The 26162-nt window shown below is 42.6% G+C and overlaps 1 protein-coding gene across 1 annotated transcript; it reads left to right on the top strand.

Annotated features, from left to right (window-relative positions):
• Window positions 1-13140: 13140 nt before the first annotated feature.
• Window positions 13141-19161, top strand: F2RL1 (F2R like trypsin receptor 1). The gene is made up of 2 exons (XM_063180538.1): window positions 13141-13292; window positions 17278-19161. The coding sequence occupies exons 1-2, from the start codon at window positions 13220-13222 to the stop codon at window positions 18378-18380; spliced, it is 1176 nt and encodes a 391-aa protein (XP_063036608.1). The 5' UTR covers window positions 13141-13219; the 3' UTR covers window positions 18381-19161.
• The last annotated feature ends 7001 nt before the right edge of the window (window positions 19162-26162 follow it).

Genomic DNA, 26162 nt, shown 5'->3' with positions numbered 1-26162 from the left:
CATTGGTATGTCTATTGGTTAATTTCCTTGATATTAATCTATTGGCACAAAACTAAAATAGTCAAGATATTAGTCCCTGCCAAAACAGACAATGCCAAAACAATAATTTCTTCTACTTGCCTTTTTTGAACTCTAACATCATGCTTCCTTTAAATATCACAAACCAGGACTGTTACCACATGAACTGCCTGACCCACTCATTACCCTTGGACTTTTTAAGCACGTATCTGAAACACTCTCCCTTTTACATCAACACAGGCATGACAACAACTAGACTGGAGAACTGATCCTGTTAAAATTCTGCCTCTCTTTGGATAAGTATGCCATGATTCTTACGTACTTGCCCCAGCCTATGGGCCAACCCACACGGATGGTATGGAATAGTACAAGTCAACGTACATTGTGAAGAAAAAGAAAATCTAGGGCCTTTCAAGTATTTTCTTTTCCCCCATCCTTCTACCAGATGCCAGTTGCAAAATTTCACTATCATGATGACTAGAAAAATTACAATTGTTCATAGCTTATTTAGATCACTGATAAATTAGGAACATATGTATATAATATGGATATACTGACATACCAGGTAAATACACAGGTTAAATTCATGGTCAGAAGTTAATAAATTTATGATTCTGTTAAGATTTTCACAACTGGTTGGGAGATGGGGACAAAATGTTGTATTTCATACATGCAACTTAAAGGGCAATTCAGACTAGCAGCTATCATAAACTTCCAAAGGTTACAGAATAAAAATGGGGAAATAATCAGGTACAGTATAAACCTTAGACTCATCCCAATTTAGAACATGATACTGTGATACAATAAATCATATATTCCTAAAAGTTATTACTTTTAATTTGTTACAAGTATCAATTTTCAAGGATGAGTAAGAGACAGTCCTAAAAATAGAAAGTTGATTAAGCAACTACATAGAGAAAAACTGTTTAGAGTAGGACAGTTTTCAGATTTAGGAATTCTGCCCTTAAGCCCTCCTTATTTAACAATGTTCACACTGTTCATATATTTTTTACATTGGTCAGCACAGTAATGAATGAATGTTCATGTTCATCTGTCCAACTGAACTGAAATCTTTGCACAGAGATCTTCCATGAAGCTCTCAGAATTAATTTCTGTTTTGTTCTTTGAAAATATCATTTGGAATCTAAAAAGATTATCTGATTAACAGATCCCAGCATTAGCAAGTGCTTAATTGTTGTGCACAAGATTTCATTGTTGCCATTAAATGCATGCTGACTGTTGGCATTCATTCGCCAAGAGAATGGCATAACTGCTTGGGCAAACTCTTAAGTTCAAGGAACCATCAACAATTCTCAGAGTTCATCAATCCCTACAGCTGTATCAGGACTTATGTACATTGTGATAATTACATATTCTCAACAAAACTGAGGTAATCAAAACCAACACCATCTGAAACTGATACATGCAGAATGCACCGACCAAATCACAGCTCCCATTGTATCAGCTGTTCACTTCAGCAGTAAAGCACCACCTGCTTTTACTGACTACAGCTTAGGTTAAAGCAAGTTTACAGTTTTAACTTGGCATAGATTTCAGGAGCCTCCTCTGAGGAAGACTGTTCTTCCTTTCACACAGCTTCTCCTCAGCCCATCCCTGCTTCTCCACATGCATTTTTCTCATCTGTGGATTTGCAGATTTACTTAAATGTTGCACAGTATGTTGTAGTTCTGGTAAGCAGAAAAAGGGATCTTGAGAGGGAAAGAAAAAAAGTATCACCAAGTCATTACTCATAAGTCACTGCTTTTTCCCTTGATTTGTGAATTTCTTTTCATAGGCTCCCCCTACACGAGCGAGAAGGAGTCAAAAATTCTGAGAACTGTGATGTGAGGCGTAGTAACAGTAGGGTAGCACAACATCGCTCAAAAATATACTTCTAGTAAACTGAGAAGCATGAGATGGCTGGTGGAAGTAGATGCATGAGGTACTGCTCTTTGAAGGGGACCAGGTGTGTGGTTCAATGTCACTCTCCTCATGCTCTTTATTGCAAACTCAAAAAGCAGTTATTCCCAGTGTTCACCAAACTTTGTCGCTTGTGACTGGCATTTCTCCACACCTATGGTTTAGCTCTTCAAAATGGGTACAAATCCCATGGGGATCCTCAGTGGTCTACTGCTGGTGGTGGTTTTCTTCAGTGTTCCACCTGGTGCTTCTCCCTCTGAGCTACTGGTCCTTCACTTGGTTGGGAAAACTTGTTGTCATCTGTGTGGTGGGGAAGCAAGAATGCAGGGGTGCTGAACAAGTTTCTCTCTCAAAAGGTAAAGATTCCTCCTTGTTGCCTGACTCACAATTGCTCAGTAATGTTGAGCACGACCTAAAGATCTGGTGTTCCTAGTGAGAATCAGATTAGACAGGGTCTTGAAAGCATTTCAATAGCTTTTTTTTGTTTTATTTTTTAACAGAAGTGCACCTCTGTGAAACCATTGAGGGTGAACCACAAAGTAGAACACTACATCAAATCTTATTGTATTCAGATTCTAAATAAAAGTAACACCACTGAGGTCAGTGCAATAAAGGTCTGGGATTTGATTCAGCTAGAAACATTGCTGTAGAGTCACTAACTGCTGTGCTGGAAGCATTGCTTCTGTGCTCAAGGCATCACCTAATTCTCCTGCCAGGATGAACTACACATGCCACATCATTCTCGTTTGTCTCAACTTTAGAAGTGACAGTGATTGATGTCCCACAGATTCTCTAGAAAATGAGTGCTCAACAAAACTGGTGCTGATTGTTAAAACATTTTTCCTAATATGCAGCTTTGCCCACACTTTAGCCGACTCAGTGAATATGGAAAATGTGCTGCAGCCCTGGACATATTTTAGGTACATCATCAGGTCTCTCCAACTGTTCTTTAGACTCAACAAATCTTTAGAATACAAAGGTTCTTCAGGTATTCCAGTTGTTTACATCGTCTCTGGACTTTGTCCAGTTCTCTTTAGGGAAGATTTGGATGGAGTAAAGAATATCCAACAAATCATATACTGGTGCTCAATGGAACAGCAAACAAACTACACCGAAGTATGTACAGACAACAGACAACAACCTTCTTTGATGCAAGACAACACTGTGGGCACACAGTATGTGTGTGATTCACAACGTAATGATTCAGATTACCTGAAGAGGAATTGTTATTTTATACACTCCTCCCTATATTCCTTCCAGCATAGAGGTACAAACAAGACAAGAATTGTAATAAATCCATACTGAAAATAAATGCCAATTCCCCTCAAGATAACTTTACAAACTCAGCTGTAGTATCCCACCTGGATGAAGGAGAGGCTGAGATGCCTTGGCAGGATAGCATGGTTTAGGTTAGGGCGACTCCTTGGAGCTTTTTCCCACAATTCTCTGGGTTTTATGTTAATAGTACTCGTAACATCACCCTCAATCCCCACCCCAGTTCTGGAAATTTCATTGTTCTCTACCTTCCCATTGGTCCACATTTTTGTCATTCCTCCCCTGTTTCCTCATTGGTTGTTGTCCCCTGATCCCACTTCTGTACCTCCCCTTGTCCTTTCACCCATTGGCCTTCAGGTTGTTATACACCTCCTACTCCGGGTTGGTTAAAAATCCTGGACTCTGCCTTGTTCAAGCCTCTTTGCTGTCCCTGTACCCCTTCAATGCACCTGTCAATAAACAGTCACTGGAATACAAGAGCCACTCCTGCTTCCTTCTGTTGGTTTAACCTCAACAACTGGCCGTATGAGTGTCTGATGCTTAACTGGGCTATCTATCTTCTTGGGGAACATGGTCTTGAGAAGGTGGCCATCCCGGCAACATCTGTCATGCAGCTGCAGCTGGCACCCAAACAGGGACCTCTTCTGGAGGATCCCTGAGAGCGTCTCTAGCGTGCTTCTGCTCCATGAGTCCTTGTGCCTGGACACCAGTCACCTCAGAACTCCAGCTCAGTAAGAAGATCATCTTGATTGTCTGAGACATCCTTCAACTGGCCAGTCACCAATCCTCTTGGAGCACGTCCTGCAGAGTCTGACATCTCCAGAGGATCACCGGGAACCAACAGACCCCCACGAGACCCTTTCTTTTGGCTTGTGTTCTGCTTGGTAAATGCTGCAGCTAGGGTGCTGCTGGGTGCCAGGGGAGGTACCCACACAAGCTCTTCTTTTCTGTTCTACTTTTATCTCATGGGAAGGCAACCTTGGGAATTAAACTGTCCATTGTGCAGTAGGAAATCTATATCCAAGTTAAGAGAACCCTGGTGTTGGGAGATGTTTCTTTTTTGAAAAAAGATTTAAAGTTTTTTCTTCACTTTCTGTTTAAACGCTTGCCAGGAATTACCCAGGAGGATGTCCATTCTGTTAGGTTCTGGGGAAGGGTTGAGAAATGTTCATACGGGGAACAGGGCAGCGGGATTCTTAAGGTTGGGAGAGTATATCCTCTGTTTGATGCTATTTTTAAGTTAGTAAAGGAAAAGGGAGAAAGTTGGGGCCCCGGTTCTCCCCAGTTGCCCCCTCCTCCCTCTCCAACCCTAATTCCTCTTCCCCAAAGGATGGGCCAGGGTGTAGAACCTGCCCCGAGGCACAGGAGAGCCACCTACCTCCTGCTACCTCATGGCCCCCTCTGTCCCTTTCTTGGGCTGGCACTGGCCACACCAGTCCAAGCCCTAACCTCCACCTTGATCCAACACTGCCTTACCCTACTTCTTCTCTGTGTTCATTGAACATAATGGTGTTGGCCACATGGCAGTGACCCCCATCTTAAGTCCCAAGGCATAAAGTGGTGGTTTCCCCTCATACTCAGTCCTTCCCACCATTCCACCTCTCCATCCCTGGTCACTGCATCCCACCCCTGTGTCGGGTCCCTCCCTGCCCGTGACGGCAATGGTGTGTGCGTTGGGACCCACCCCTTCCCTGAAAAGCCAGTTGTGGCCTCACCCCTGATGTAGACCACTCCCCTTCAATGCTTGCCAGTTCCAGTTCCTGTGGCACAGGAACTGGAAGTGGGCCTGGCCAGAAGGTGGCCATTTTGGCCTTCATGGGTCCACGCCACTGAATTCTATCGGTCAACAGGAGACTTCATACCCCAGCCTGTCCTTCCCCATCTCCTTGGAAGATGAGGACAGTGACACCTCAGGCCACAACATCTGGCCGGGAGGGAGCTGGGCATAGATTAGGAAAGAGGCCTTGAAGGATGGGAATGTAGATTTAGCACAAGACTTAGACCGCTTTGTTGCACCAGTTATTTTAAGGAGGGGAAGGAATCCCATGTAGAAACAGCGACCATACACTGAAGTGAAAGAACTGAGAAAGGCAACAAAAGCCTACAGAAGGAACTCACCCTCTTTCAAAAATGTGCTTGAAATTACTTTTTTGGGACATACATTGGTACAACATAACATTCGGTATTTAATGACGATCTTGTTGTCTCCCACTGGATTTATGTTATGGGAGACACAAAGGAAAAAATTGCTAAAACCAATAATTGCAAAGCATGAGGTGGGAGACGGAGATGCAAAAGATGCCATGGACACTTTGTCAGGGGAGAATGAATTTGATAATTCATTCAGGCCAATCTACCCTTTCCTGTTTTACATGACATCAAAAATGCCACTTGCTCAGCATTACTCAAAATACCAGATGGCAATGCCCCCCAATGGAACTTTTCTGCCATCCAACAGGGCATTGATGAATCTTTTATCGGTTCATTGACAGGTTAAAGGATGCTATAGACAAGCAAATAGATAACATAGAGGCTGGGGAGGAACTCCTGAGAAAAATGGCAGCTCCAAATGTAAAAAGGTATTAAGAACACTACCTCAGGATCTGGAATCAATGATTCATCAGATGGTAGAAGGCAGCTCAAAGGTAACTTCCCTTGAACACACTGTTGCCTTAGCAGTCAGTAAAGGGGTGGGGGAAGTATTGGCAACACAGAACAATATCAGGTGTTTTAACTGCGGGCAGATGGGGCACATCTGAGCACACTGTCCTCACCCTGTGTTTAAGTCATCCAGAGATTATTGTCCACAGTACCGGCCGGGAAACAGACTGCAGAGCACGACACGACCCCACCCCATGACAGGAAGTGGAAGGTTGTATCACCCCAGTTTCCCCACCATCCAGGAGACCCAATTCCCGGACAGTACATTTCAGAGGAAAGAGATCACTCAGAGGAACTCTGCTTGTTCTGGTGAACCAACCAATAAAATCAACCAACAAGTCATGTTTTATACAGCTCTCTGTACGCAATGCTCAACAACGAAAATGTTGTAAGGGTACCTGTAGGATACCTCGACCCTAGCCTAGGTGAGAGTCCCACCCAAGTACTGCTAATGGGAGATATTATTCATACACCCACCAATATTACATCATCCCAGAAATCGTCTCAGGTGATCCTGGTCAAGAGGTGACTGTTTCAATCATCTGTACTAACCCACCTTTAACTTTAACCAAGATCACACCCTTTGCCCAAATGTTATGTATTAAATGAGCAAGATTACTTAGATCATTATGACACTTACCTTTCTCATGTCCTCGGCAGGGAAAAGCCAAAGGTTTGCATTGCCATGTCTTATAGAAGAAAGACTCTTTCTATCACAGGAATGGCTGACACTGGGGCTGATGTCACCCTCATTCCATAATCCAAATGGCCAGATGACTGGAAGTTGGTGTCCCCCAGTGGCACAATTTCTGGGATCAGAGGATCTGTCACCTCCCTGAGGAGCAAAAATCTTATCAATGTGGAAAGGCCAGAGGGACAAATTGCAACAGTGAGATCTTTTGTAGTACCAAGCAACATCACATTATTGGGCAGACATGTTTTGTCCCAGTGGGGGCGAGGCTAGAAATCCCACAACCAACCTGGGATTTGTAGTTGGGGCCACTGTGGAGTATGCCATTCCACCACTGGTCTGGAAGACCAACAAACCAGTGTGGGTGGATCAGTGGCCCCTCACAAAAGACAAACTTGAGGGACTCCAATTACTAGCTGACAAGCAATTATCCAAAGGGCACACTATACCATCCACTAGTCCTTGGAACACCCCAGTTTTTGTTATAAAGAAACCAGGTAAAAACAAGTGGAGACTCCTCCAGGCCAGGACTTCTGCAAGATCAATGAATCCTGGAAGATATGGGTCCTTTACAGCCAGGTCTCCCCTCACCCTCCATGCTCCCCAGGGACTGGCAACTCACAGTCCTGGATATCAGGGACTGTTTCTTTAATATTCCGCTCCACCCTAGGGATGTTCCCAGATTTGCCTTTTCAGTCCCATCAGTCAACCATCAAGCCCCCTTTAAAAGATATCAATAGCGTACTTTACATAGGGAATGAAAAATTCCCGTGTTGTGCCAAATGTTCATTACCAGAATCTTATCACTGATAAGAAAAGTCTTCCCAGAAGCTGTGGTCCTTCTTTACATGGATGATATCTTGATCTATTCAAAGATTTATTTCAATTCCATAATTAAAACGACTGTCACAGCTATTGAGGAAGTGGGTTTCAAGATCGCTCCAGAAAAAATCCAACACACTTGTCCATGGGAATACCTCAGCTTTTTAACTGGTGAACAGACCATCGTCTCTCAAAACACTGCCATCAAAGATGACCCCCAAATGCTGAGAGATCTACAACAATTGTGTGGTTCCATCAATTGGATCCAATCCCTGTTAGGATTGACTACTGAAGAACTAGCATCTCTTTTTGACCTGTTGCGAGAAGACAATAACCTGGACTCACAACACATCATCACCCCCGAAGCCCGTAACACCCTCCAGAAAGTAGCGCATGCAATCTGAACTCATGAAGCTCATTGCATGGATCCAATTTTACCCTTCCAGTTTGCGGTCCTTGGTAAGTCCCCCCAGTTCCATGGTCTTCTTTTTCAATGGCACTCTTCCTCTGTAGCCCAATTATTAATTATTGAGTGGTTGTTTTTACCCCACCAACCAAAGAAAACCATAACTACTCCTCAAGAGCTAATGACTCAACTTATTATTAAGGCCAGAACCTGTGTCCAGACCCTTGCTGGGTGTGACCTTGCATGCATTTATTTACCACTGAAACGTAACGAATTAGAAACTCTACTCCAGACAAATTAATATCTCCAATTCCTCTTGACAGTTATCCCAGCCAAATTTCAACTCATTATCCAAAACACAAATTACTCAAATAAATGTTTCATCTGGTCCCAAATTCTTTAAAAAGTAAGACACCACTCAAGGCTCTGTTTTTACTGATGTTCTGGGAGGTCACACAAATCTGTGATGACCCGGAGAAATCGAACACTCAGAAGTGGGAGTGTGATGTTCAAGCAGTTGAAGGGATTCCTCAAATCACTGAATTAGCAACCACCATTAGGGCCTTTGAGAAATTCAAACAACTATTTAATTTAGTCACGGATTCAGTGTATGCAGCCAGGATAGCTGAGAGAGCAGAACATTCTTTATTGAAGAAAATGTCAAACCAAAAATTGTTTAACTTGCTCTCGAAATTAATTCATCTCATCTCCCACTGAGAGCAACCTTATCACATAATGCATGTGAGGTCACACACAGACCTCCCCAGCCCAGTGGCAGAGGGCAGTCGGAGGGCAGACATACTAGCTCTGGCAGTCAGTTCTACAAATACATTACCAAACATATTTAAACAAGCTAAACTGAGCCATCAGTTTTATCACCAGAATATATCTGCACTGGTGTGGATGTTCAAAATTACTAGGCACCAAGCAAGAACCATTGTAGCATGATTCTACATTCCTGAGAACTGAGTACATTAGGTACTCCCCTAAGTTTCCAAGAAGACAGGTGGCTAGCCTGAGGGCAGGCTAAAGCACTGAGAGATAATGCATCAGCTCTTCTGAATCCAAAATTACATTAGTTTTTAAAATTAAATTCTTGACATTGTTTCATTTGACCCAACCTTTACTCTCCCTCCAAGAACACTTGCACTGGCCACATTCCTTGAAGGATATTTTAAGTCCTGTGCGAGCCCTACAAGACATACTGATTTTTAAAGTTAGGGCATTTTTATTTTTTTTCCCTTCCAAATCCAAAATCTTCTTGCTCCTTAAAAAAAAATCCATATATTTGTGTCAGATACAAGGCACAAACAACTATCCCTTATCTTCTCCCCCAACAGACATACCATATAATTAAAATAAACCACACACTAAAAACATATTTGCCATCTGAATTCAGAAACTCCCATGGAGCAAAAAAGTACACACGACAAACCCTACATAATAAAAATGCTCCCACGCATTTATTCTAGCACACACTTCACGAGTACTGACAAGTGCCTTGCAATGACACCACGTTCATTTCTCAATTACTAAAGGGGTAACAATTATCTTTGACAGTAATATATCTTCATGATTACATGACATCACCATGCTGCTAAAATTACTCAAGGCCCAAGGAGTATATCACAGAGGGTCCTCTTTGGAGCCCATGTGCTCAGCTGTGTTAAAACAACACTCACTAGCTACTCAAAGTGCAAGGGAGGGTACATTTCAGTAATGGCCTTTGTCCCAAGGTGCATGAGACTCTCATGACAACATGCTCCAAACAAACATTGACAGAGCAGGGAATTACGAGCTGCTGTTCACTTACCTTTTGTCAGCTTTGGGTATGCTTTGATAAGCAATAATGTGCAAGGTCAAACCTCCCTTCAAGCCACTGTATTAAAGATGATTTTTCCCAATTCATTATAATATAACATAGGAGTATATGTGTATCTTTATATTTATGTATACGTATATATATATTTTATATATATGTGTGTGTGTACACAGACAAACACAGATATAAACAAATATGTAACAGAAAAAGCAAATTACATAGAAAACCCAAGAAAATTTGGAACACAGTTTGTGACAGAGAACAAAGGTTTCATAAGCCTCTACAGTCACGTACTTACTTTTCCTGTGGCACTTGCACTTATCTCAATTATAAACAAGTGTGAACAAGAACACAGTTGCTTTGTGTTTATTTACAAATGGTTAATTTTCTTTCCAAACTGTTTGATAAATGACACACTAGGACTGCAAATAGGTTTGACAAATCAGCTGTCTTCAATAAAAACATCTAAAATAAACAAGTTTTGACATTGCTCAGTTGAGAAGTGATTTGAGCAGGAGTAAGACAACTTCTAGTTTCTCTTAAATATTTTTTTAAGTCTCGAGGAAGAACTGATTTGTAGACTATATGTGGGGAATCTTCGTAACAAATATTATGCCTTCTGAAAGTGCAAACTAGGAACTCTAATTTCTCAATAAATTGAGTAGAACGAAATCAGAACAAAAGCCTGGCTGGCACTGCACAGACTGCAGGAACTGCTTACAAGTGCCAAAGACCATTAGTTTGCTATAGAATCATAGAGTAATTGCTGTTGGAAGAGATCTTTTACAATCATCTAGTATGATGCCATACCATGGGCAGGGACACCTTTTATAAGACCAGGTTGCTCAAAGCCCCATTCCACCTGGCCTTGAACTCTTCCAGAAATGCCCCATCCACAATGTCTCTTGGCTGCTGTCCCACCACTCTCACAGTAAAGAATCTCTTTCCTTATTTCTTATATAAATCTACCTTCTTTTTAGCTAAACATGTTAGCCATTGTCCTATCACTACAGGTAAGATGTTTCTCCCCACCTTTCTCAAAAACCCCTTCTACATAAGGCAGCAATAAGGTCTCTCTTTTAAGAAAGGTTGATAGTGTTCTCTGATATTAAAGTCTCCTGACATTCCCTTTTATAAGCTCCATTTTTAATTGTTTGAGAATCTAATGATTTTATACTAAAAGAAAAATTTGAAGGAAGTTATCTTCCCATCAATTACACCTTTCTGAGACCTCTACAAGAAACTAGACAGATTACAAACCTATGCTGGTATCGTTTCCTTACACTCACCTGGAGCAAAGTCCAGAACTACATTTCCAGAAGATGCACTTGCAGTGACACGTGCTTCTACACACAGCCACAGGGCTTCTCCTGTCATGGTCTGTCATGGGACAGCTGGGAACAGATTTTACTTAGCAACAGCAATAAATACTTTTCTCACATGTGCTTAGTTCCTTCCACTGTTGCTTGATCCAAGAGAGAAAGAGAAAGAGCTGTCTGCTCTGAATGTAAAGGGGACAAAAAGATGGACTGGATGGAATAAATCAAGAGAGTACTAAGAATTAAAATTGTAACAGGGCACTGGCAGGAGAGCACCAGCTATAGCTGGTGGATGAGAGAGAGAAAGACTTAGTGATAGCGATCTGAGAGGAAAAACTCTGGAGACTAGTAAAGGGAGGCTAAATAAAAAGTCAAATGAGAAGACTACAGCTCACTGTACAAGGTGATTAAAAGCAGGATTAAATGCCTATGAAGTGGTTTATAATAGTAAAGTAAATAAAAAGGCACTGAAAGTGAGACAGGGAGGTAGGCTGGAGGGATGGGCTATGACTTTCCCAGTGTTTAGCTAGAAGGCTGGGACTTAGATGAGAAATCCATAAACTGTGTGGGTGACAAACAGGAACTTGTGTAGAAGACAAACAGGAAATGTGCTTTAAGCATGCAATAATTTATAACAAAGACTCAAAACCAAGAGGCCCTTAATGTCAATTTTGACACCCAAAACTTCCCAGTGCCATCTACTCCCAGACATCTACTCCCAACTGTATCCCATGACCACCACAGAAAGACAAAACCAAAAAATTTTATTCTCTTTCAGAACCACGTAAAACCTGAACCACAGAGTATATGCATATAAATATAATGCTCATTCAAAAAAGGGGAAAAGAAGGCAATTTTATTACTGCTTGCACACAGAGCATTTTGCAGAATAAGGCAGAGAGAGCATTTCTGACTGTAGGTGTGAACCAACCAGGGTTGAAAACATGCTTTTAATTCTGTAATTTGGTAAGCAGTGTGGTTCATTTGATGACTATGAAAATGTTCAAAATTCATATCTGTGCAGATAAACAAAAAACACTGATGACATTACTTTGTGTTTAATTTTGTTCCTGAAATCCCTATTTGCAAAACCAAAGGGAAGTTGGTGTATTCTAAGGTTAAGTGAAGCTGCCAAGTGAAAACATCTTACTTAACCTTTCTTACTGGTTCATGACAGCATAGTACCACAAGATGCTTGGGGGTTAAGCAGCAATTAGACTTTTTCCTGCCTGTCATATGACACATGTAACACATACATGACATATCTGGGCCCAGTGCTGTTTGACGTGCTTATCCATGACTTTGACGAAGGGCGAGATGCCTCCTCAGAGAACTTGCTGACAACACAATGCTCATCAATGTTTTTAATGATCTGAAGGGAGGCTGTCAAGAAGATGGACCACGCTTTTCACAGTTGTGTCAAGCAACAGAAGAGATGTAACAGGCAAAAACTGATGCACAGGACATTCCACATGAACATGAGCAAGAACTTCTCTACTGTGAGGGTGACAGAGCACTGAAGAGATTGACCAGAGAAGGTGTGACGTCTTCTTCAGAAGTATTCAAAAGCTCACTGAACAGGACAAAATCCTGAGTAATGCACTCCCAGAGGATCCTGCTTGGGCAGGGAGACTAGATGAGATGCCTTTCTATGGCCTTTTCCAACCTGCCCTGTTCAGTGATTCCACGATTTTGTGATGTTATAGCACGGAAGAAACTTGGAAGGCACAACACAGTGTGTTACGAGGCAGCCGAAGTAACACACCCCCACTAAACGCGGCTGGGCCCTGCCGGTGTGACCCAGAACAATCCTGCCCGGCTCCAGCAGCAGCCTGGCACGGGCCGCTCCTGCAGCGCGCCGCTCAGCTGTCCTGGGCAGTCAGGGGCCGTTAACAGCGCAGTCCCCGCGGGCAGGGCCCACCGGCGGCCTCGGGGACGGGCGACCGCGGGCGCAGCGTGAGCAGGGTAAGAGCCGGGACCTCCGGAGCTGCTCCGCCCCTCAGCGGCCGAGCGGTTGCCAGGCGCGGCCTGACGGTGACCAACAGCCTGCGGGGGCTGCGGCGCACCCGCCATTTCGCGCTGGGCTAACCGGAGCCAGCGGCGAACGACTCCCACCATTTCGGGGACAGCGCCGCCACCCTCCGCCGAGCGGGAAGGGCCTAGGCTGGCCCCGCCCGCTACGGGGCTGGTCCGGTGCCCGGCCGCGCCCTCCGTCCCGCCCCGCTCAGGTATCAGGTGAAACTGGCCGGGAGTGCGGGCGGAGTGGCGGCGGCCGGAGCGGGGAGATGGCTGCACGCTGTGGGTTGTGCCTGGTGCTGCTGCTCTGTGTGCTGCTGCGAGCTGCCGCCACTGCTGAAGGTGAGCGGAGCGGCGTGAGCTGCCAGCTCGGCTGGCATCGGCGGGGCGGCCAGCGCGGCACCCCCGGCGGGCTCGGCCGCCCCTCAGCCGCGGGCGGGGGCGCGGCGCGGCGCTCGGCGGGGCAGGTGTCTGGCCTGTCTGGGGTTCGAGGAGCCCGGAGCGGAGAGGGTCGGAAAGCTCGTGCGGGTGGCAGTGTGGCCGCCGGGACCCGCGGGCAGGGCTCCCCGGCCGTCAGGGAGAACGCTTCACGGGCGAGCAGCCGGACGCGGCGAGCAGCCCTCTCTGGGCTTGTGGGACGCGTGGGGCTTGGCTTCACTCGCCTTGTAGAGAATCGTGGAACGGGCTGGCTTGAAAGGGACCGAAAAGCTCCCATCTAGTTCTAACCCCTTCCCCTCTGTCCCGGGCAGGGACAGCTTCCACTAGACCAGGTTGCTTAGAGCCCCGTCTAGCCTGGCCTTGAACACTGGCGCGCACGGGACATCCATAACTTCTCTGGACAACCTGTTCCAGCCCCTCACCACCCTCACATAAAGAATTTCTTCCTACCTTGTAGTCTAAATGTGCTCTCTTTCCATTTAAAACCATTTCGTCTGGTCCTGTCACTTAGTGGCCTTGTAAAATGCCCCTGTCCAACCTTCTTATTGTCCGCTTCCTGCCTCCCCTTGCGATAAACATGAAAAATCTTTAAAGACCATGTTCTTGGGGTTTTTTTTCCCTGATCTAAGAAGCTAGGATTCTTTTAAATTTTTTTAGTCTGTGCTATTGCTTGTTGAACGTAAGTGCAGTTTGAGGAAAAATGCCTGAACTATATTAATATTTCACTACTTAAAGTTAACTTTTCGCCACGTTTTATAATAAACCCCATTGCCATATCTGTGCATACCTTTTCACTGTGTCCTTCCATATTTCATTTACCGGGCTTATTTACCTAACAAAATCATATGCGTAAAGATTGTGCAAATATTGAAACCAAGCATAGGATATACGTTGTATACGTATTGAAGCCAAGCACACGTCATATTTTCTCAAGGGATTGATAATAGGTAACTGCAAATTGTGTTCTTCAGAGCGGAGTTTCTGAATCAAGTTGCCATTTAATAGCCTAATTGTCTGACCTGGGCGGAGTAAGGAATTTGGAATTCTCGGAGAAGAGGGAGAGAGGTTAAAGATCCAAAACCCAGAATAATCTTAAATTTAGTCCTGTTTGGAGTATTAGTACCACGAGTAAACTAGTTAATTTTTGGATACTCTATGCTGCTGTCACTTTTGTGTCTGCAGGGTAGGCATAATCCTGTGTTTGGTATGTAGTGGGTTATATCTTCTGGACAAATGGCAAAGCTGTTGAAACAGTCTTTTGTGGGAGGAGAGAGTAACGCTTTTCCCGTGGGCAGATTAGCAAGTCAACTGCATTCTCTGTACGTGAGTCAAGCAGGGTGAAACTCTTCTGGAAAAGAGCTCGATTGTTATGGAAAACGGCAAGTGGTGAATGAGTAAGGAAAGGATGTAGAAATGCACATACCTAACAAAGGATTGGTTGCTCAGTGAGGGAGTGTTAACTGCAGGGTAACAGGACACTGCCTCCTTATATGTATAGGTTGCTAGTTGAACTGAAAAAAGTATGTTTTGAGACTCGAATTAAAGTCAGCATAAAAACAAGACTTGGTCTGTGAAATCACTCTGTCTTACAAAGTAGAATAAAACAAACCTTTGTCTTTATGCTGACGCTCTTGCAGTACAAAGTCCTGTCTGTGGTTCAGGTATCTGTGCATCCACTTTAGTGTACCTCTTACTGTACTGTCTCACACTAACACTTCAGGACTTTTTGATGAGGCTTTTTTTTTCCTACCTAACCTCTGAACTTCAATTGCAAAGCATTGTTTTATATCTGATCACAAAACTTTAGTAATAACAAAGTGGTAGTATTTACTCTTCTAGTTCTCTACAATAATTTGAGTCTTTGGAATAGAATAAAAATAGCATGACTGGAATTTGATGGTATCGACCACTTTCTGATGGACACGTATTTAATATGGCACTGTATGGTGCATTTTATTACTGTGTCCTGATCGCTGCTGTCAACTTAGTGTAAGGTCTGCTTCCAAGCATCTCCTAGGATCTTTCTCAGCTAAGCTGTGAGCCTAAGAAAATCAGCATTGCTTAGCTCATTATCACTGCAGTATCTGGTATCTGTAAGCTATGTCCTTTAGGGTTGTTTTATGGGTTGTCCTATTCATAGCTCAGCATAGGGAACTAGGATTGCTGCATTATAATTAACTTTTGCAGTACAGTGAACAGTATTGCTGATGTGATCATGAGGCTTGAATGTCTGAATGGAGAATTTTTATAATTCTGCTTTGTTTGTTGTAATTACACCACATATAGACCAAAATGACTATTTGGCATTTGAATTAATTTTCTTTAGGATGGTAGTTTTCTTAGTATAATTTAAGCATCTGTCTTCATGCAGTCTACTGCAAAGATTTGTCCATGTCATTGTACAGGCAAAAAGTTACCTTGCATCTCAGTTTTCCAGAGAAGGCTGCCTAGGTCTGGAGATCTTCAAGTGCTCAAGTGAATTAAAGTTAACTTAATTCAAAATTCTGAAGAGTGTCAATATTTTTGTATGCATTATCAGAAGGTTACAGAGTCTAGACAGGAATCAAATGCAGGAATCAAATCAGACTTTTGCAGTTATAATTTGAAAGGAACAGCTATCTAAAGTGGACTGCAGAATCTATACTGAGAAACACACACTTGTGTATTTACATATTGTGTAAGAATTCTTTAAAATGTAAGGTGGAAGCATTTTTCATTTGGAACTGTATTAATTATTTTTTAACAAAGGGGCAGGCTTTGCTTCAGCATTGTTCATCGCGACTCACTGTTCAGGCACTCAAAAAGACTCTTTTTATATTACAGTTGGGGGGCTTTGGCTAAACAAGTCCACAAATATTGATAGAAAGTTTAGAAATAATCCTCCCTAAACCAGTCAGCTTCCATGCCCATACAGTTTAGCTGTGTGGAATGGATGTCAATAGGTGAATGTCTGACCATTCAGAATGGTGTGGATTCCAGGATATTGCTTGTACAGTTTAGCCTGTTGGCAGAGGAGGACTGTGCTGTGTGTGCAGGGGTTCTGAACCTGCACACAAAGTCTGTCCTACAGGACTCGAGGCAGGAGCACCTGTCTCACCCTTATGGTTTGTAAGCTCCCACAGCATTCAAAAAAGGGCAGAGCAAAGCTTGTAGTGACAGCAGTTTGTGTATGAAGCAATCTTAGGTGTCAGCTCTACCACCTGAAACTGTAAAAATCGAGTAAAAATCACAGGGAGCGACTCTCCTGAAGGAGATCCCACATGAGAACTGCGTTGCAACTTCATGCACAGAGATAGTGTGTTCAAATTTCTGTCTGGATACACTGTAATGTGTGGTATGCCCTAGAGACTATTTGTGCATGGCTTTGGACATGGCATTCTGTATTTCAGTTTTAGCTTGTCTGAAGGTAGTATGTTCTTTTTAACTGCATACCTGATTTTTGGGCCATCTAAACTGGCAAAGCTTCTGCTGCAGTTAAATTAGACTGCTGTGACCCAGCACTCAGGTGATCTGGCACTTCTGTCTGAAAAGCTAATGGTGCCCTGGGGTAGTTGAAGCAGTTTCGATTGTAACTGTTCAGGTGGTAGGAGCCTTTTAACACGGCACTTTTAACAAGGCATTTTTAATATCACTGCTGACATGGAGAAATGTTTTGGTTTCTGGTACAATCCTTGAATTCTTGAAGGGATAAACGTGGTCCTTTGGTTAATAAATTTAAAAGAAAGGGAAGATAAATCATCAAGTGTTTGAATATCAGTCTTAATTTTTCTGCTGATGAGACTGTCTGTAAATGTTCAGATCAGATCGCTGTATCTAGTTTATTTTTAAAGGGCAAAAAGTCTGTACTTCAACACCAATAACAACTTTTTCTTTTTTTGTTTAATTTTAGGGAATAATGGCTCCAGCAAACCAAAAGGAAGAAGTTTCATTGGCTATAAGGTTCCAAATGCAAATAATTCTGAAGAGTTATACGAGGTGGATGAATTTGTAGCAGAAGTCCTCACAGGAAAGCTGACCACAGTTTTTATTCCCATTGTTTATATACTTGTCTTTATAATTGGCTTGCCAAGCAATGCCATAGCCCTCTGGGTCTTTTTTTTCCGAACAAAGAAGAAACATCCAGCTGTGATTTATATGATTAACTTGGCATTGGCAGACCTTCTTTTTGTTGTCTGGTTCCCACTGAAGATTTCATATCATCTAAATGGCAATAACTGGCTATTTGGTGAAGGTCTCTGCAAAGTATTTGTTGGGTTTTTCTATGGAAATATGTACTGTTCCATCCTTTTCATGACATGTCTCAGTGTACAACGGTATTGGGTTGTAGTGAACCCCATAGTGAATTCAAAAAAGAAGTCAGAAATTGCTTTGGGCATCTCCATTGCTATCTGGATACTGATTTTGTTGGGCAACATACCATTGTATCTTGTTAATCAGACAGCATATATTTCAAATCTTAACATCACAACCTGCCATGATGTGTTGCCTGAAAATGTTTCGGCTCATGATATGTTCAGTTATTTCCTCTCACTTGCAATCGGACTCTTCTTAATCCCAGCTATCATCACTGCTGTTGCATACATTCTAATGATTAAGACCCTGAGCGCTTCCATCATAGATGTAAGCACTGGGAAGAAACGAAAAAGAGCAATCAAGCTCATTGTTGTTGTCCTGTCCATGTATCTCATCTGTTTTACACCTAGCAATGTGCTGATTATTGTGCACTATTCACTCCTCAAAGCCTACAGCCAGAGCCATCTGTATGTGTGGTACATAACTGCGCTGTGTCTTTCCGCTTTGAATAGTGGTATCGATCCATTCATCTACTATTATATTTCAAAAGACTTCAGAGACAACCTTAAATATGCTCTTCTTTGCCGAAGTGTGCGAACTACACAGAGGATGCAAGTGTCTCTCTCATCAAGCAAGTACCTCAAGAAATCAAATTCTTACTCTTCAAACTCAAGTAGGACCAATAAATCTACCTACTGAGTTTAATCTTAGAAAAGTGAACGTTTGTTATTACTGATGAAAGGGTGTGAGTGACAATAGACCTTGTACAAGAAAGTCTGCTGAAACACCTCTGCATTTTAATTACATTGAAGTGTGGAATTTGGAACTGACAGTTGCTTATTTTATGTAGAAATCATAAGCAGATAAATCTTCCTGGGAAACTGGGGAAAAAAAAAGAAGACATTTCAGATGCTGTGCAAAAATGCTGCTGACCTAGAAGTGAGGCTGAAGACATTCTTGTTGAATATAAAAGTTGCTAAAAAGCAAAATGTCTCTGGAATATTATACAGTATTGTTAGTATTTTTAATTGCCAGAAAAATCTGTTTTGTGTTACTGTAACTGTAATCTATTATGCATCTGAACAGATTGTCTGTATAGGACCTTGCTCTGTCTACCTGCTTACACTGAACATCATTTGAAGCTGTAGAAAGAAGCAGAAGAGAATCCACTTCACCATCTTGGATCAGATTGCTTATTACCTTTGGTATATTATAATTTATATATTGTTCTCCAAGTTACTGTGCTGTAAATACTAACATAGCAAAAACCTATAAAGTTATCCTATTTGAGTTGACAGCTGATCTTATCAGCTAGAACTGGGAAAAAATGTTAGTTGAGATTATCCACTGTTACTTAACATTTGCCAGTACATGATCTTATATGGGGATATACAACAAAGTTTTGATGGATAGATATTTGATTTTATAAAATGTGCCTTGTATTTTTTAAGACATCTAAATAAGATTTTTTTTTGTAACACATTTGAGTTGAGTGCTCTCTTTTGTTCTTTTACATGCAATTCAATAGTAGTTCAACTTGACTAGTTCAGCTTGCCTGGCTTCATATAACAAAGATGATATTCCTAACAATTGTTACAAGCATGACAGCTGTAGCTGTAATGTCTAAATGGGTAAAGTAAGATTTACCTAATGACACGTTTGTTTGGAGAGCAATGAAACTAGGATGTTTTGGGATAGTATTTCAGAGGGCCTAGCTAAAATAGCAATGTATATTAAAATATGTCTCATTAAGAAGTGGAGAGTTACTCCAGCTCTAGATGACATGGAACACAAATGCTTCTCAGCCATAAACAATTTTCTCCTCCTGTTTCCTGACAAGTGCAGGGAAATAATTGTATATTTATTACTGAACTGAAGGTGTTAGCACCCTTACTGGAAAATGAATGTACATAAGAGGCCACAGTTCACTGGAAGAATTTGAAATTAAGAGAGTTACACTTCACAAAAGGCTGTCTCTGAACTCCTACCATAGTCTGTTCCCTGTATCATGTTAAGCAGTATGCTTCCCGCTCTATATGCAGTAGTGAGTAATATGAAGAAAGGGCATCCAGTTCATGTACTTATGGACCTACCTGTGCTCTGTCAGGAGTACAAAGGTTATAGGTTATATGTTGTAAAGATGATAGATTGGCAGTGTGTAATACCACAAAGAGACTGCTCATGATTCACAGATGACTGTTAAATGTCTAAAATATGACATGCTTAATATAGCCTGTCTTTTGGGGAACAAAATTTATTTCTTGCATTATTTAATCAGAAGTGCACTAAGCACTGTTTGTATATCTGTACTCTCTTTGTTTCTTTCCTGTCATTCCTGTCAAATAATTAGACAACTCTATTGCAGCTCCTGTGAAGGAAAGTGCTGATCCTCTTGACCATCTCTCCCTTCTAGCCTTCACCTGCAGGTTGGCAAAGCAGGCTGCAGTGAAGGTTCTTTCTTGCCTGTGGCAACAGTGGAGGTCTGTCAATGGTACAAGTAAGAATTAGATGGTACTGCAGTATGTTGAAAGTTTCTTGAGAAAGAAGTTCTAATAAATAGAATGATTTCTTTTTAAAATGGGGCTCTGTGATGTGTGACAGATTTTGGAGAATACTATTCAAAGAGCTCACAGTCATTTGAGTGAAGCTTTCCTTCTGTGTAGCTATATTGCAATTCCTTAGCCTGAATTTAGCATGAATTCGTTTGCTTCAATTAACAAAGCAGTTAGACTAGGCTGGTTGTTCATTTATTCAGTTCCTGGAATTGGCAATTATGTGCCTGTGCAGCCAGGTAGTAGTGGGGTAAGAACATACAGCCCGTGAGGGTGGAGATGGTTGCTTAAACCTTTTTGGGGGCGGGGGGGAGTGGAGAAGGGGAGGCTGTACTCTTGGGCAGGGTTGGTTGGTATAAATGTGGTTGTCTTCAGCTTAAAATTAATATATTCCTGAACAGTGCCAACTTTGTAATTCAAACACTAAGAGAACCAAAAAAGTCTTCCTAGCTATTGCTGATTAAAGGTTTAGATGCTAAAAAAATCATCAGTGCAACATTCATGAAAGCATCGGGGAGTTGAAAATCAGGTGTATTTTATGTGCACTATGTCAAGCTCTCACAAGCAGCTCAAGCTTATGCCACACCTGAGAAATAGATTAGCCTTTCTCTTAACCCAGCATTATGTGATCATGCTGTTTCCTTATACTGTCACAAGCAAGTGTGACCTTGGGGTGGACTGGATCAGTTCTGGGTTAAAGTTAAACTAGGAGGATGGTGAAAAGTTTACTTTTGGCTTGGAACAGTATTTTGTTGTTTTGCTGGATGAGCTCTGTGTCCAGAACAGGAGAGAGGCTCAGACTGTCTCCCCACCAACATGCTTCCACTGTGCAACTGCAAGGCAAGTCAAAGCACAGTAGCTGCCAAACCTTCCAAGCAGCAGGGAGCAAGCCTCCACCCATGACCATAGGAATGGCTCTGCTCACTCTGGCTCAGGGTAGATCCAGCTCTGCTAGAGTAATCTTCCCACCTTCTACTCTGGAGGTCATCAAGACAGCAAGGCATCAAGGGACATATCAAGAAAATAGCAGGACTGCTGCTGCACAAGGCACCTGGCCAGCATACCAGATACACAGAAGATGTGGCTGGCACCACTTGTGTGCTGCACTTTGAAGCATAGTTGAAATGTGCTCTGAAGTTCAGAAAGAAAAAGGAGACAAAGACTGGGGCAGCTAAAGTCCTTGCCAGCTGTGAGGAAAGCTGCTGCTGAGCAGGTTTATCTGACTAGAGAATGTGTAACAGCAACAGAAATAAGTTAGAGGCAGACACTCAGGTAGGAGTAAAACCAGCACAGCCAAGAATCACATCCCCCATCGCAGTGTCTCAAAATCCTGCTACCTTCAACATTAGAATTTTTGGCTGGCCTCATTTGAGTGTCACGTTGTCAACCTCTTTATTCACTTTGAATCAGGACCCACAGTCTTCATTGGATGGCCCCTCATTCCTAAAGGAGAAGATAATGTGAGTTAGTCCCTTACTGTCTTGTCCATCCACTTGAAATTTTGTAAGCCAGTATCGTATTCCCTCTTAGGTACTTTGCACATTGAGGTGTCATAGCCAGTTCCTTCCCAGTCAGCCATTCAGCAACAGTCTTGTTTCCTTTCTCTCAGACCTTCCCATTTCCATACACTGTCTCCAAATGACACATAATAGTCAAGCAGTGGATGGTACAGTGATGACTTCTATTTTGCACTGTGTTGTTTCTGTGTTGCTTACCAAACAGCTCCTTAACAATGAGCTGGTATTTTCATGCAGCTGTCTAATTACATCTCTCTTCTGACTGGTTACAGTCTTTTCACAAGCCATAGTTCTGTAAGCCAAGTTAGAATGTTAGCTGCAAACTTTTGTTACTCGGTGCTTTACCCTCTTCAGACCACTTACAAACATACAGAACAGTACAAGTCTGGCACCACACTGGTGAGTTACTGGCATAGTGATGACTGACTTTTTCTGCTACTGTGTATTTCTTTCTTTGCAATCACTTATTCTAAAACAACCTTCCCTCTTATTCCATGGCTGAATTCTACTTTATTTGAAAATCTTTGATCAGAAATTTTGCCAAAAAAATCTTTTGGAAATTCAAGTAGACTGGATATGCTGGATCACCCTTATCTCCACTTGTGCTTGGCCTCTTCCAAGAACTCCATAAAGTTTTTAGGTCCAGAATTCTCTTAACAACAACAGTGGTGACTTTTACCGGAAAGGTCAAGAAGTTCCATAGTGATGACCCTTCTTAGACTCTTCACTGTCTGTACTTGTACTGAGCTCATGGAACTATATTTCCCTTGACATGTCAGAACCTTTTATTGATTACAGCATTGGCTCCCAGTAGTCAGGTATAATTCTGGCAAGAGATTATACTTCAGTTAGTAATTCAGCTATTTTGTCTAAGTTTTTTCATAACTCCTCAATGAATACCACCTGTGCCCACCAAATTTAGCATTCATTTTGTCTGACTGTGGTATGACGACTGAAGATATTTAGCACATTATGTTCTAACTGCCCTGGGAATCAAGCAGTATAATGCCTACTTACAATAACAGCCATTTGAGACCTAAGTTTCATTACAGATGTATTTGATCTGTCATAGGCTCTTTGAACATGATTAATAAATAGCATCACTCTTAAATATGGCATAAACACAGTACTCATTTTGATTCAACAACAGTCAGGAGGGTATATATTACCAACATGTTTTGTCTCAGGAGTGATAACCTTCTTTGGGTTTGCAGGTAAACATTCTCCAGGCACTGTTTGCTAGCAGGACCAGTACAACAGGCTGGCTACATAGTCAGCTCTCTGTCATCCAGGCCAAGGGAGGTGGAGATGCTTCAGATAATGGAAAAAAGACTAGAGATTGTGAGGGATGCATGGAATGCTGTGCAGAGATGCTGTGATCACTTCTCTCAATCCATGAGGACTCAGTGATCCAATGCTAGATTTTGTGACATGGATTTTTATGTCATTGAAGTGTGTCCACAACCAGCTTCCCTGATGGTCTGGCCAGCTCTTGGAGGCCAGGAAGAGGGGAAAAAGGTCTATTTGCGTGAACGTGGAGACAAGGAGGTTCATAGCTACCCTGGAGTTCATAAAGAACCTGGGATTGCATCTGTGGTACAGAGTCAGCTCAGTAGTACCAAGGACCACCTGGTATTTGTGATTAAATCCTGCCAATCTCCAGTCTCTGTGCCTCAGTATAGAAGCAGCATTCCAAGTGCAGAGATAGCTAGCGTATCCATTCCCGTGTCTCTGGGTACCCTGCTTCCCTGCCACATGGCTTTTAAATGCTATGTGCAACTTGTATCAGTGTGGTGCTCACCTGGATATTGCTTTTTGCCAGAGCACAGAAGTGTCCACAGGAGAGAATGAGTGTAATCTCTAACCACCTGACCCATAGCTAGAGCCCTAATGTAGCTGTAACCTAGAGACTGCACCTTCATGGTAGAACTTGCTACACCTGGTCTCCATGGGATTATTATGCATGTTGTAAAGCAGAGTCCTGCTGCTAAAGTTAGGTCTGTGTTCGGAGTTCTGCATGTCAACAAGGTCTGCAGGTAGCACACACATGGACTAAGCCTCAATCCTTTGTTTCAAAAGTGTTAGTAATATGCAGTAAAGAGCATGAATGAGCACTTGTATAGTGAAGCAAGGCAACAAAATGTGGGAGGAGAAGAAAAGCCTAAATTTGACCAGTCTATGTATGGAACTTGAGAAATGCCCCGATAACAACTCTCAGCTCTATCAGTAGGTCACCTCCAGGTATTACAGCTCCCATAACCAGTCAGTTGGTGCAGAGATCTTTGGTGAAACAACGGGCAGGAGAGATGTCTGTGTTTTAAAATACTTCTAAAAATCAATGTATAGTAATTCTTAAGGCTGGCAGGATTTTAATTGTCAAGCGTGCATCAAATGGTGAGTGCATCTGAGAACAAGCATGAGTGGCATGAGTGAATATCTCTGTTGCAGTTATCAACTACATTTGGTTCAGCAATGGCACTCCAGCTTTGTGCCTCACCTTCAAGAAGCAAACTGCTAGGGACAGAGTTCAGTGTGTTGAGTCCGAAGTGCTGTTTATTTAATAATACCCTTTCCCCTCCCTTCCCCAATTTATAGCATTTACCATGTGATATCTTGGAGAGGAGATAAATACTCTTCCATAGTTCATGGTATGAATACAGTTCCTGTTGCTTAGTAAGGGCTTAGTTCAGGGAAGTGTTGAACATTTGGGCTAATCTGCCTTTAATTATATGGAAGTGTAGCAGTACAGAACACTATCAGTATTCATGCTTTCTCCACAGAGTCTGAGTTCAGGACAGTATGTACTCATAGTGTTGTGGTTTAGCAGCTGAGTCCATGCTTCCCCAGTGGAATGACTGCAGTGGGGACTGCTCTATCACATAATCCTGTGGACTGCAGCAAGTGGAGAAGTAGAGCTCATTTGGATGGAGCCTGTGTCTGTGTATGTAAGCACTTGGGAAAAAGGAGTAATTTGGGTGGGTAAAACAAGGGGGGATATGCTGCTTCTTTGGAGGGGGTAACCCACTAAATAAATGAAATAATTAACTTGAAGAACATAAAAGATAAAATGTGATGGTTAGGAGTTTCCTTAATGTGCTGAAGAGTGTCCTGTGTCATGCATTTTCAAAAGCCAGGGGGACATAAAGAAAACACAAGAAGCAGTCGATGAGCCAAAATGACTGCATTGTCTCGGGAGGGAGCGCCACACTGTGGTGTTCCCTGTATTTAGCTGGCGGTGACTCAGGACTAGCACATACTTTCAGATGGACACAACACGACCCTTGACATTTCATCTTCAAATCCCAGTCTGGCAAACCTGTCTGGCTTTCTGTGAGTGGATGAGCTGAACAACATGGTTCAAAGTGTAAAAGTATCTCAGACAAGCCCCCAGCACTAATCCAGGACATGTTGTAGGCAAGTGGTGCTGTATCCCATTCAAATGAAGTTGCCTGCTTTGGTTTGAAGTCACTAATGTGTCTCCATTAATTTCAGGAGCACAGCTTGAAGTGCTCGGGATGGCTGTATTGTAGTGATATTTTATGTGAGCTGGGGTGAAGCATACTATTGCTATGAAGAGTGATTTGATGGTGAAATTAAATGAAAGAAGTTATGGAACTGCTCTGTCATAATTTATAAAGACTGTTGTGTGTATTAGGCTGGTTGCCTGGAAGCTCTCTGTGTCACTATGACTAAATAGGCAGAGTCATGAACACTACAACAATAGCCAGTAAGATTATCCTCCGTAAATGTCTGAGTGACTGCCAGACCCTGGGTGAGCTGACAAGGCTGAGGAGCCTTGCAGCACTCCCAGCAAGCATGGCATTTTGGTTAGCAGGGCCAGCAATGGAGATGACGAGGAAAATCTCTAAAGGTGATGGTTGGTGAACTTCTTGTCAATGGTCTGTTTGGTCTGATGTTTCTGAAGAATGCAGGTGTCTTTTTTCAGGTTTGCTATTGAAGGATGTAGGACTGGCTCCAGCATCAGCAGAAGTCAGCTCACAGTGAGGTCTGTGTAATCAAATTCTGCAGCTTGAGCCAAGAGGGTGCTGAGGAAGAGATGGCAAAAGTGAGAGGAGAGAGAGAGTCCACTACCAGCTGCCTTCACTTTGGTAACTGCTATAGCAGGGCATGAGCAGATGAATAACAAAGGTTCTGTCTCTAGGACATGGGACAGCACAGTGGAGATACCTCTGCCAGGCATGGGGAAATGGCACTGCCTGACATTGCTGCTAAGGTCATGGTTTCCACTGCTTACCCCTGAAATCAAGATAGCAGGTCTTTAGAAAGCAGCCCTCTTGTTTCAACAATCTTTGATCTTCCATGTGTGGTTTAAGTTTAAACAGTGTTTGGCATGAACACCAACCCTAGAGTCTGGTTGTAGCACTCAAAGACACTGAACCAGATCTGTCAGA

This window comes from Melospiza melodia, chromosome Z (assembly GCF_035770615.1).
Source record: "Melospiza melodia melodia isolate bMelMel2 chromosome Z, bMelMel2.pri, whole genome shotgun sequence".
Lineage (NCBI taxonomy): Eukaryota > Metazoa > Chordata > Aves > Passeriformes > Passerellidae > Melospiza > Melospiza melodia.
This window is presented reverse-complemented; position numbering and strand designations above follow the sequence as displayed.

Excerpts from the sequence above, each read along its gene's own strand:
- F2RL1 (XM_063180538.1), top strand. The coding sequence starts at position 13,220 with ATGGCTGCACGCTGTGGGTTGTGCCTGGTGCTGCTGCTCTGTGTGCTG. Across the intron at positions 13,293-17,277 it reads AGCTGCCGCCACTGCTGAAG|GGAATAATGGCTCCAGCAAA; the intron begins GTGAGCGGAGCG and ends GTTTAATTTTAG.